This window comes from Narcine bancroftii, chromosome 3, assembly GCF_036971445.1.
Source record: "Narcine bancroftii isolate sNarBan1 chromosome 3, sNarBan1.hap1, whole genome shotgun sequence".
NCBI classification, from domain to species: domain Eukaryota; kingdom Metazoa; phylum Chordata; class Chondrichthyes; order Torpediniformes; family Narcinidae; genus Narcine; species Narcine bancroftii.
Window position 1 is genome coordinate 93,423,545 of NC_091471.1, and position 13,745 is coordinate 93,437,289.

The 13,745-nt window shown below is 38.7% G+C and overlaps 1 protein-coding gene across 3 annotated transcripts in view; it reads left to right on the forward strand.

The window, feature by feature from the left end:
• The window catches only part of mtus1b (microtubule associated tumor suppressor 1b), a 212,087-nt gene that overhangs the window by 173,937 nt on the left and 24,405 nt on the right, over positions 1 to 13,745 (forward strand). For all 3 annotated transcript variants that reach the window (XM_069924546.1, XM_069924545.1, XM_069924547.1), the window contains one exon: positions 12,406 to 12,620. In XM_069924546.1, the coding sequence (XP_069780647.1) occupies positions 12,406 to 12,620 (215 nt within the window). The remainder of the gene's footprint in view (positions 1 to 12,405; positions 12,621 to 13,745) is intronic.

Sequence of the window (13,745 nt, forward strand, 5' to 3'; positions counted from 1 at the left end):
AGATGTAATCATGTTTAAAGGTGGCCATTGCTTATGTTAAATGTTTCACATGATCTAAGCCACAAGATAAATTCTTAACACTGGCAGGATTTTGGCTTTTGGTTAAATGGATGTTGAAAGATTGTCTTTAACTGTCATTCTCAACACGTTTAGCATTTGGTTTAAAGTGAGTCATTGTTCATGGGGATGAAAATCAAAATTAAGACATTTAATCACTTTCCTGCTCTCAGCCCAAGGTTTTGTTGTTTATGGCTTTTGAAATGATTTATCATGGTATTAGTCAAGGGGTTCTGCCACAACTCTTTTATGTGGCGAATTCAAGACTTGCTGTTCATAGACATTTTTCTGACTAACCGACAAAAAACACTTCTAAATATTTGGCCCTGAGATATTGGCCATTCTGCTAAGAATGTTTAGATCTCCAATTTATACATCTTTGTTTCTCCTACTTGAGCAATTTTTTTTTTAATTGGGAATGAAGTTCTATGCATTCATTCTTCCTGTGGTGTGTTGATCAGGACTGAGCATCGGATGGTAGCTGTGGCCCACCTAGTTTTAGCTACTTGACTGAATTTAAGTTCAAGTTAATGCAAAATATGAAGCTAAGGGGGCTTCATACTGAATTTGACAGTCATTTGGACATCCATGAGCTGCTATCCAATGTGCTACTTTTCTTGGATCTTGTTTAATTTCCTGTTCAATCTAATCTGCAATGGGCTATTTTCCTAATAACAATGTAAATTTTGTCAATGACCAAAGCTCATCACTGGTTTTAAATGTGCATTACTAAAAGCCATTGCTGAAATATTTGAAACATTATTCCACTATTATTGCCTTGCCTTAAATTACTCAGCCTTCCCTTTAGCAGAAAATTAAATCTTCTATTCTCAGTCATTACATCTGTTGCCAAGCATTGAAAAATGATTGTCAGAGCCTATGGCAATTCCTGCATTTGCAAAATGCCCTGAATATTTTTTTATATATCAGTAAGGAAGATGCTGAGAATTCTAGCATTTCGATGTGGTGAAAGAGCTGATATTTGGCTTGAAGGACACAATGTAATATTTGTTAGCATTTTGTCTTTCTAGATGGACTGTTTGGTTCCAGCAACTACTTAGGACCAGTATACTGATTTTGAGCATTGATTAGTTAATTGAATTCTTGGCTGTCCATAAACTGTATTTGCTGCAATGAGATCCTGCCTCCAACCCTTTCTGCTCTCTGCAGGAATCATACTCTCTGTGACTCCCTGGTTGGCCCATCCCTACCCTCTCACCTTTTGTCTTCCCTAGCAATCATAGTAGATGTGCTACCTCCTCCAATCCCATCTACTGCATTTGCGGCTCTACATTGGTGAGACCAAGTATAAATTAGGTGAACATTTTGTAGAATATGTGCTCTGTCTACAGTTGCTATCCTAATTTGCTGATTGCATGTCATTTTAAACACACTAATGCTGGAGAAACTCAGCAGGTCAAACAGTGTCTTTATGTAGCAAAGGTAAAGATACATCACCAATGTTTCGGGCTTGAGCCCTTCATCAAGGTGTGGGGGAACATTAGAGATGTCAGAACATAAGGGGGATTGTGAGGATGGGAGATGATGGGTGAGGGTGGGTGGGGGGGAAGGACTGCAGGAAGGGGGAGGAGTCGAGGTTAGGTGGTGAGAGAAAGGAAGTAGGTATTGCAATAACTAGTTAAGGAGTGGGGGAATGCGGAGGAAAAAGGCAAGCTGATTAGTGGAATGCAGTGAACTCAATGCTCATGCCCTGGGGTTGGAGGGTGCCCAGACGAAAAATGAAGTGTTGTTCCTCCAATCTGCGGGTGGTTAGGGTGAGTTTCTCTAGCATTTGTATGTTTTTTTTCACTTAACCACAGTGTCAACAGAATCCTATGTTTTACTACATGCCATCTTAACCTCTACATTCCAACACTGACTTGTCACTCTTTGGCCTTCACTGCTGGGGATGGCCCAATTCAAACGACAGCCAGAATTAAATGTTCCACCTGGCAGTCAACAACACAAAGGAAAAACCAGCCACTTTGTTCTCCATATGTTCTCCTACCACCCCCCCCCCCCCCCCACCTCAGGGGGCCACAGCACATTCAAGTGGGAGCTCCCCAAGGAGTATCGGGGGTATGGAAACTGAATGGATCAAACATTTTTGTGGGAGGTAATAACTTTGCTGTTGGGCTTTGTTGTATAATTGTCAAGTAACTGGAGGTTTTGGAGATGGCCTCGAATGACCTAGAAAATGCATAAAATTAACTATTTTCAGAGTTCATTGCTTCAACACTATTGTGTTTGACTGAAATGGAACCAACTTTGGCTATGAATTTTGCCTTCCACGTAGTTTTGCTCTTTTGTTTTATTGCCTTCAATTCCAGGGAAAAGCGTGCAGCCTGAAAAGTTTTGCTCAATATTTCTCGTGTCAGCAAGTGCCCTCATTTTGCTTTGAGTTTTCCTAACAGGTAGAGAATGTATACTGTATCTCCTGCCAGCTTTTTATTGAAGGTTTGTATTTTTCATTATTTTCCATAAAATTTTAAATTTTGAGTTAACTTTCCTCATGTTCAATATCTTTTTCAGTCTATTCCGTGTTCTATACCAAGTAATTTTTTTAAGGAATTAAATAGGGTGATTCGGTTGTTTTTATGAAAGAGTAAATTGATCAGGGTTTCTCTGCAAATGTTAATATGGAGGTATGAGTGAGGTGGACTTCAATGACCACATTTTCAGAATTATTATGAAGCAGCTCAATTGAAGTTTATTAATAGAATGTTTCATATTAATCAACCTCAATATGGGCGAAGGTGGAGTTGGTTCAGATATCTGAGAATAATATACATCATTTTGTGTATAAATGGAATTCTCTTTTGCAAAAGTATAAAAAGTATTAAGAGATTTAATGGATGTTTGGTATAAACAAGATCAAATTATATGAACTAAAGGCAAAATTTCAACTAAGACACCATTATATCAGAATAAACTAGTTCCTTTTTTTAAAAAAAATAACCCCTATTTGAAAATTTGAGAAAGAAAAGGTGTGAAATTGATGGAGGATTGTTTTGAAGCCGGTAGGTTTCTTTTATTAGACTTGGAGAGAAATTTGGGATATCATCGAATTCTTTATTTGCTTATTATCAAGTTTGAGATTTATTGTTAGAAAATTTTGGAAGAGATTTGGTGTTACCTGGTCAAACTAAATTTGGGATATTAATTGCTGACAAGGGAAAGAAAGGGTTTATTTTATTACAGGATAAGATGATTAAGGTTGATGTATATAAAATGAAGTACAAATGGGAGAAAGATTTATCCATCACATTATCTCAGGAGGAATGGTCGAATTTGTGTGTAGATAGCGTTACGAAATTAATTAATGTGAGATATAGTTTGGTTAACTATATTTTTTACATCAGTTGTATTTGACTCCTGAGAAGCTGAAAAAATATGGTTTTAGTTCTTTGGATTTGTGTTTTCAATGTGGAGAACTGACAGGTACTATACATTCAGTATAGGCATGTGTAAAAGTTGAACCTTTTTGGGAAAAAATTTAGTTTTTGGAAGATTTATTTAAGATAGATTTGCAACTTGATTCATTAATATGTTTAATGGGTTATACTAATACACTAACGACGGTTTGCGATTGGACAAATCTGAGATTGCATTTATACGTTCAGGGTTGGCGGTAGCTAGAAAATATATAGCTATTACGTGGAAGAATGATGTTGAACTGAATATACAAAGATGGCATAGCAAATTACAGTTGTGTCTTTATTTGGAGAAGATAATGTACAATTTAAGAAATAATTTTTTTTGTTAAAATGTGGACTTTATATATGAAATGCATGGATACAAGGTAAATGTATTTTTTAATGAAGTAAAGGAATGGCACACCAGACAGCAACCGTTAATTACCCGACATGTATCTTTTTTTGTGCTCCAGGATGGGTGGGGGGAGGGGGAGGGATGTAGGGATTTAGTGTTTTTTTTTGTAAATTGTTTTGTATGTATTTTGCAGCGCAAGTCAGGCCGGCGAGACTGGCAGCGCGAGTCGGGCCAGCAAGGGGGGCGGGGAAAAACCCACAGTGCGAGTCGGGCCAGCGAGGGGGGTGGGGGAGACGGCAGCACAATTCGGGTGGGTTTAAATCTGGCTTTCCGAAATTCAGAACACACTGTCTCCCAAGGGTTCCAGATAAAGGATTGTGAACCTGTATATATTTTAAAAATTTAAATAAAAATTTTTAATATACATGAATTCTGATCTAGTCTGATTCAAAGGTCAGTATTGTGTGCATGACAACCCTCATCGTTTGCTGAATAAGCTAGTAGGCGCTGCAGAGATGATGTGTTAAATGTGGTTTCTGCTCCCAAAAACATGGCTGAAAAAAGAAAGAAAACTTATCATTTTCACAGTGAACGGGAGGAAGAGTTATTTTTTACTACTGTGATAGAAAACTGTGTGTCTCATTTGTGGTGCGACTGTGGCGACGGCAAAGCAGCACCATGTGGAGAGATCCTTCAGTACTTGTCACAAAAGCTACCATGCTGACTACCCACTGGGCAGCGCACTACGGGCAGAAAAAGCCCGCTACTTAAAGGCAGCTTTGGCCAAACAGCCGTCTTTTTTCACGAGGCCGGTGGAAAAACTCCCAAAAAAAAAACAACCAAAGCCTCATTCAGAGCTACACATTTTTTTGATAAAGAAGGTGCCGGCATTTTCAGGCAGGGAGGTTTTCAAAGAAACAATGATGAAAATTGCAAACACTGTGTTTAAAGACAAGAATGGAGCCGATGTCATGTCCCCTCTCTCCAATGTCCAAATGGGGGCAAGTACGATGGTTAGAAGAGTTTCAACTATGTCTAGAAACTTGGTATATGCACAGCAGCTATGAAGGTTGACAGCCTGTTTGGTTCAACCTATCTCTGAATTAGCCTTTTCTGACGTGAACTTCATCAAGAACAAACACAAAACACGCCTCACTGATGCACATCTGCAAGACTCACTCTGAGTTGCAGTGTCAAGTACACCCCAGATTACAGTATGCTGGTGAGCAACATGCAATGCCAGGCTTCCCACTAACAGACAAAAAAACAGATACCAGATGTTGTCAGTGGCAACATGGCAGTGCCATAGCAAAATTAAATTCTGTTGGAGTTGATTAATTTTTATATTAAATTACCCATCTTTTAATGTTTATTTTTACTGACCTCAACAAATTCAAATATTGAAAAATTGTAACAAATGTGTTTGTAAAGTGTGACAGATATGATGATTTTGTTAAAAATGCTGCAGATTTAGTGATTAGTACAAAATGTGAAAAATTATTTAAAAATCTGAAAGTTGATTTTTGTTAAATCTTACATAATTGATAACTTGTACAAACATGGTACATAGTTCATGATTTGTTAAAAATTGTTAAGTTAGTGGCTAGTAAAAATAGGACATGATTTCCTATGAAATGTTGCAAAAGTGTTCATTTGAAAATGAAACAGTTGCAGGTATTAATAGAAATAAAGTGTTGCATGTTGAAACTTGTGTTTCCTACCTTGTTAATAATTATTGTGAGGAATCATTAATGTGATCAGTGTCTTCATATAGATGAATATCATTAATCATTAATAATAATATATAATTAAAGGTAAACTGTGCAACTTTGTTATTTCAGAAGTGTGTACTGAACTGGTAGCCCTTCGTATTACTCAGTACCCTTGAAGTAGCTCGCAGTTTCAAAAAGGTTGATGACCCCTGATTTAGATTATACATAAACCCTTCGAGATAATTGAGAGAAGACAAACACTCAAACAGATGATTACTGAAATGTCACAGAAATTAGAAAAGGATTGTCTTGCATCACATAAAATGAATGAATTGATTGTGACAAGTGGGAATTCTCGTAACATTGCTGAGTCATTTATTTTGCCTTCATGTCCATAATATTTGATGTCGTGAAAGGCCAAAGAAACCATTCAGGCATTTTATTTGAGAAATTCCACTGTTTCTAGAAGAAATGATGAGATGGCAAAGGACAATGAAAAGCAATTAGTTATTTCATTACAATCCAAGTAATTTGCTTTACAATTAGAGGAATTCATTCTGCAAGAGAATGCTGTTCTTCTCATGGCTTATGCCAGATTCTGGAATGGAAAAGAGCTGATGGAAGAGATATTGTTTGCCAAAGGGTTAAAAGGGGATTGATTATTTTCAAATAGAGAACAGTATTCCATTCAAAACATTATTGCTTGTGCAACTGATGGTGCCGTTTCAATGACTGCCATCCAGTCATCACATGCCTGAAAAAGTTGCACCTTTAATCTTTACTGTTCATTGCTTCATTCACAGGGAACACTTAGCAGCTTAAAAACTTGGCAGAGTGATTAAATGATTCACTTTAAAGACTACACTTTATAAAATCACATCCACTTCAGGGCCATCTATTCTGACAGCTGTGTGAAGAAAATGATGAAAATTTCCAGAAGCTTCTGCTGCATACCAAGATGAGGTGACTGTCTAAAGGAAATTGCCTTCAACGTTTTGTGACACTCTGGGACACTATTTTCCTTTCTCATAACGAGCATGAAGAAAAGCTCCTTGATGCAAAGGTGGACATATTTTACCTTGCAGTTATCTTTGACAAACTCCATTAATTGAACAAGAGCTTACAGGGTAAACACGATAACCTCATTGATAGCCAGGAAGCCATTGTTTCTTTCATTAAAAAGCTCAGTCTATTGGAACAATATCAGACGTCGGGATTTTTTTACAATTTCCAAATCTGAACATGAAAGCAGAGGCAATGAAGAATGATATTATTGTTTATGTGAAACTTTGGAGACTGACTCTTTTTATAAAAATAAAGTGTACAGGGACATCAAACTCAAGGATCTCACTAAAATGTTCATTTTATTAAAATATTTTTAAAGTCCTTTTTATTAAGTTTTCACATCCTCTAGTTTATGCTGTAGGTTCCCTAATGACTCATTGTACAGTATACAAACTACCATGCTCTAAGAATCTTTGTTTTAATTTTTGAAATGTTTTCTTTCTGACATGTTCAATAAAAATGATGTCTTATATGTCTGTTTCTTCTCGAATCGCAAGTCGCAGTTGTTATGCTCAGAGCACGACATTTTTTTCATTTCACCTCGCGTATCATTATTTTTTTTAAATATAGTTAGTAGGAGAGAAGTATGGAAGAAATCAACTAAACTTGACTGCTTCACAAGGAAGGGGATCCATAAAATGAGCAGAGTCTTAAGGGGGCCGTAGTCAAAAAAATTGAGAATGTGTGGTATGAACAATGAATTTTCCAATTTCAGGTCATCTGTGCTCTTTTCTCTCTTCCCTCCCCATCACAGTTTCAATCTTCTCTCCTACCTGGTCTTGTATGCTTATTACCATACACCATACTGACTGGGTCTTCTCTCTTCTTGCAAGTGAGTCCATTTGCCCATCATCCTTGCCTTATCTGGTTCCACTAAACCTCTTCAGATTTCAGCAATTGCAGCTCATTTTCTTCCAGCCTTTGCCTTTAACTTTACCCTCACCTCCCCCATCCTCCTCTGTCTGCCCCTTTCTCCTTTACTTGCATGTCTCTACCACATACCCATGAGTCATTGCCTTTCAACTCCACCCTTCCCCCACTAGCAGCATCAGCCCATATTCCTCCCACATCTGGTTGCTCCTATCACCTTCTAACCCCTGGTTCAACCTTTCATTCATGTCTTTATACTGGCTATTGCCCCTCTACACTAATTCTTGATACAGGGTCTTAACATGAAACCTCAACTATCCCTTCCCATCTGCAGTTTTATGTTGTGTAAAGTGTTGGAAGCAGTTTGGAGAAGGTTCAGTGGACCGGTAATGAGAATGGTTCTACATGAGGAAATAGGAGTCGGAATACCTTGTTCATTGAAATTGGTGGCTTGAAATCCTGGGGGTCTTCACAGGATGGATGTGGAGAGGAGGTTTCCTCTGAAGGAATGTTGAACTAGGCTGTCACTGTTTGGCAGCGAGGTTCAGGTGAAACACTAAAGTCTGTAGATGCTGTGATTATAGTAAAAACCTTTTATTTGATCCTTTTTTCAATCTATTTGTTTCTATCTCAAGAGAGAAACATTTTTCTCTAATTAATTTTGTTCCACCCCCCCCCCCCACCCCTAACAGCATCTGCAATATTTCACATACCTTCCATCACTTCAACTTCCAGTCCCATAAACTCAACCATCTCATCTTTGCCATGGACATGAAATCACTATACACCTCCATCCCCATACCAAAGGCCTCAAAGATGTTGGTTTCTTTCTTGACAATAGGCCCAGCCAATCAGCTTCTACCACCACCTTCCTCCACTTGGCAGAAATTGTTCTCGCCCTCAATAACTTCTGCTTTGAGTCTTCCCCACTTTCTCCAATTCAAAGGAGTTGCCATGGGTACCGACATAGGACCCAGTAATCTTACTTTTTTTGGATATGTGGCGCAGTCCATGCTTCAAGCCTACACAGGCAAGACCCCTCAATTCTTCCTCTGCTACATTGCCTGAAAAGTTGGTTGTAATTCTTTACCCTCGATAAACACCATGAACCTGCTGAGTTTTCCAGCATTTCTGTGTTTTTAAACAGTGTTCCATTTAAGACTTGTTATAAGCCCAGAGGACCCCAAAACCCAGCACAAATAGATATTCACCAAGACCAATGTTACTCAAAGGTTGCTTTTAATTATCTTTAAACATGAAAACAGGATCAAACTTTGTTACTATTAACTTAACCCCCCTTCTAATTCTAAGTGCACAAGAATGTAATGTGTGAGTAAATTTGGAAAAGTTCTTTGATTCACAGTCCAATCTCACTTTTCATTCCTCCAAGTTCCCTTGTTGCAAGCAATTCTTATACTATGCACAGAATTTAACATTTATGAAGTTCACCAGGCTTTGGTACTTGAAAGGTAAATGGTTGCCGCTCAGGAAAGTTCTTGTCAGTTTTCAGAGAGATGTGTTGGTCGCTGGACACCAAACTGATTCCTTCTAATCAGCCACATCAGCTGAAGAAACTTGTCCTATCAGGGTTTTCCAGATAATAACCTCTTTCTTTCAGTTCACCACAGAGTTCCTTTTTGTTTCCCTTATTTCAAATGAATCATTAGGCAGCCTGTCCTCTTGTATGGACCACAAGGGCTTTAACCAGACTGAACTAAGAACTCCCCACCCGGCTTCAAAATGGGGTTTTTCCACAAGCTTGCCAGCTTGTCATGTTCCAGTTCCTGCTGCTGAACTGTAGAACTGAATTTTCTCTCTCTCTCTCTCTCTCTCTCTCTCTCTCTCTCTCTCTCTCTCTCTCTCTCTCTCTCTCTCTCTTCACAGCATGTCCAGTTAACACCTTGTTCTCTCTCTTTACTTCACAGCATGTCCAGTTAACACCTACTTGTGAATTAAGTACCATCTATGATGGAAAGTTTTCGCAAAATCTGCGTTATTATGAAAAGATCTTGCTAACCTTAACATTACCTGTAGCACGTCCTCAGCCTCTGCTTATTGAATCCCCTCGATTAAAACTTTGAACTCACCACTGACCACTCTAACATTGGCCCTTGTTATTCATTTTTATTTGTTCCTGCTAATGAATCACCGATCCACAATAGCACAAAGCCCCATGAATGTTCCTTTTTAAACTCTTCTCCTGACGAGCGTAACTCTTCTGATTTGACTGGTCCACAAAAAGGCCATAAGCCAGGAAAAGGATAAGAAAGGTTTAGAGGATCAATTACCAACTGCAGGCAAAAGGAATTACTGCAGGGTGGTAACTTGGCTGACATTGAGTTGAAGGGCCCAATTCTAGTTTATCAGGTGAGACAGCTTACAGGCAAGATCACGGGAGCTGCTACTGATGCTCCAGTTTTAATGATGCAACCATAGTTGTCGTCAAAACTGTGTTTGAAACCACCTCAGCTAGAGAATATTTCTTTGCTCTTCCCTTGCCCACTCCCTTGGAATTTCCTTTAGTGCATTGATTTTGAACAGAAGTTTTGTTTTGAAAACTCATGATAGTTTCAAGTCAAATAGTTGACATAAGGTCATATTGACATGGGGAAGCAAAAGATGAAGTTCGATATTGGTTTCAGAATTAAGTATCTGTTCATCACTATCTGTAAATCCAAATGTCTTGTACATTTAGTGCAATCTAGCCTATTTCTTGCACAAGGTATAACTGAGGGCTGTGGGTGTTGCAGGGAGCTTATGGTAGAAAAGAAAAGGTTGAGTGAAGAAACTTGCAAGCTTGTGATGAGATTTTTAATTAGGTTTGGTTGTGATTGATTCTCATCTACCAAACTCTTGAATTTAACATGTCATTCAGATTACTTAAAAATCTACAATTTTTCATATTTTAAGTTTTGTGTCCTTGGAATACATTTAATGTTAAGAGTTGAAATGTTTAATTCACAAAAAAAAGTACAATTCAGCTTTTAATTCTGTATCACAAAGGACAAATTCATTCCATTGGACTGGAGCTCTTTTGATTTGGAACAAAGCAAATGTGAAAATGAAGTATTTTTTTCATGGGCAACTAATGCTCCTGTTATTGAATCAGATTTTGAACGTAAACTATGGCAGATTGGTTTTGCTGGACAATTACATTCATGGAATGCCCAGCCATTGTGCTGTCCTAGGAGCTGAAGTTAATATTGAAAATAAAGAAGCCAGATACATGACTCATTTGGATGAGATTCTGTATAATGTAATCTGCTTTAATGTCACTGGATTCGTGCCATCAATACTCGTCAGAACTAATTGTTAATGTTAAAAGTTGCCCTTTCAGGCAGCAGTCAACTGCATTGATTTATTAGTTAAGCCTCAGGTATTTAATTTTAGCCGCATGTTATTAACATAAAAGTTTATCTTGAAACATTTGGAAGATTTTTGATCCTTGTGTGCCAAATCAAAATTGTACATTTCCTCCTAAAAAAAAAACAATTGTGGATGGGGCTGTGACAAGCAAAATAGTTTAAAGGTGGTACTAGCATTTTAATTAAAATTATATATTTTTTAAAAACATTCAAATACCCCCTTATTTGTAACTCCTTATTGCTTGGTTTCTTTAATGTGAAAACCTCTAAGTCAGCCTCGAATATATTTGATGGCTATATTTGAACAGAAAATCCAAGATTTTTTTCCATCTTTTGAATATTTAACCTTTTCAAGTCTATGCAGTTCAGCACTTCAACTCAGTTTCTCTGTTTGCTCTGTTTAGATTTTTGAATTGGTTCCTGTGCCATGGAATGGACTATAGCTGTACCATTCTCTATTATGCCCAGGTTACTAAGAGAAAGGTAGCATTAAAATTATTCTTGATGGTGATTTTTTTTTTGCTGTGGGCATGGATTCTAACACAATTGTCACCAGTGCTGGTGAAGTGCAAGAAACTGCTCGCATTTAAGGATTGTGCTCCATACAAATTTTGTACAGGACACAATTCCTTTATCCAGACATCTAAAATCCGGAAAGCTCCAAAAACCGGCATTTGTTCCTGGTGGTGGTACAGCGGAGGGAGAGAGAGAGAGACAACACCGTGACTCAGGTGGGCATGGGGGGGGGGGGGGAGAGAGAGAGAGAGAGAGACAGTAGCGCGACTTGTGTGAGCAGGGGGAGGAGAGAGAGACGGCAGCGTGACTGGGGTGGGCGGGGGAGGTGAGAAAGATGGCAGTGCGACTGGAAGAGGGTGGATATGGCAGCACAATTCGGGTGGGCTTTTGTTCTGAAATCCGGAAAAATCCGAAATTCAGAACACACTGTCCCCAAGGGTTCTGGAAAAAGGATTGTGTACCTGTACTACTTTTGAGGTATATGCTTCTCTGGAAGTTGCTTGCTGAAGGTAATTAGTTTGAGATTTTTGTGATGAGGATGACACGACTCTATTTTTAACCAATATGGGCATGGGGTTTGAATGGTACATTCTCATGTAAATGGTCACCATTCTATGGCACAGAAATGAGTCCTCCAACCCAACTCGTCCAGGCCAGCCCAGCCAATCCCATTTGTCTGCATTCAGCCCATTTACTTCTGAACAGCTCCTGTTCATGTACCCATCTAAACATACTTTGAATATCACAATTGTCCAATCACTTCCTCTGGCAGCTCACTCCATCATTCCACCACCTCTGAAGATGTCTATCAAGTCCATTTTAAATCTTCCCCTCTCACCTTAAAATCTATACCTTCTAATTTGAGATTCCCTTAGCCCCCCCACCCCCCGCCGCAAGGTGAAGTGATAATTTGGATGCTCAATCTGTTATTGAGTTGTAACTTCAAATATCTGACTAGACATCAACAAAAACATCCATAAGGTGCTAGATGTAAAGCCATAAATGACATTGTCAAATTCCTGTACTAATGCATCTTGTTTACCATTCAGAGACTCGGAGTTCGACATGTGCTCAATTAGAGAAGGATGGGGAGGAGCTGAAAAAAGTATATGAAGAAGTCATTCAGAAGCTATCTGAAGAACACCAGAATGAGCTTAAAGGTTTGGAAAAAAAACTGGAACAGCTTGTTCATGCAGAGAAGGAACATTTGGAGGAAAACTTCAAAAAAGATGTGGAAAATCTTCGAGAACAGCTGCAAAAAGAGGTCAGACTCTGCAGATTGGCTTTCTTATAATTTCTAGAGAACAAAATGGAAACGAGGCTATGCACTGCTTTTTTGTGCAGTAGAGTCGAGTGGCACTGTTACAGCGCGCTAGCAGACCAGATTAGAATCTGACGCTGTCTGTAATGAGTTTCTATGTTCTTCCCATGTCTGCATGGGTTACCTCTGAGTGCTTCCCACCCTTTAAAATGTATGAGAGTTGTGGATTAATTGGTGCATTTGGGGCAGCACAAGCTCATGGGCCAGAAGGGCCTGTTACTGTGCTAAATATTTAAAAGAAATAACTAATGTCTATATGAGCACATTCAGGATTATACATTTACATTCCAACTTCAGATTTTCAGATTTATTGTCAAAGTACATTCATGATATCACACACAATCCTGAAATTCATTCTCCTGCGGGCGTGCAAGAATTACAACCAATGGCCGTGCAAAAAAAAACTGCACAATGTACACATATAAACAAAGAACAGTAAACAGATAACAAATGTAAACAAACTATACAATACAGAGCATAAAAGAGAAAATCAATAAAGTATACAAGTAAGAGTCCTTAAATGAGTCTCTGACTTAGTTTGTGTTTGGAGGGTAGCAGCTGTTTCTGAACTTGGTGGTGAAAGTCTTGTGGCACCTGCACCTCTTTGCTGATGACAGCAGTGAGAACAGGATCCATGCTGCAAGATGTGGATCGTTGATGATTGCTGCTGCTCTCCGATGGCAGCATTCCCAGTCGATGCACTCAATAATGGGGAGGGTTTTGCCTGTGATGTCCTGGGCTGTGTCCACTACCTTTGGGATGGCTTTGCACTCAGGGGTATTGGTGTCCCCATTCCAGTCCATGATGTAGGCGGTCAGCACACTTTCCACTTCTGCAGAAATTTGCATAGGTTTCTGGTCTCATACCAAACTTCTGCAAACTGCTGACAGGTGTTTGTAGAGGTGCTGATGTGCTTTCTTCACAATGCCATTAGTGTGTCATGACTAGTATTTAAGGAATCAACTTAAACAACATCCATTGATTATTGACTAGCTTTGTAGCTTGACCAACTAAAGCACCCAGATTTCCATGTGAAAACTGGAACTTTATCCCCAGTAATTATGGCAA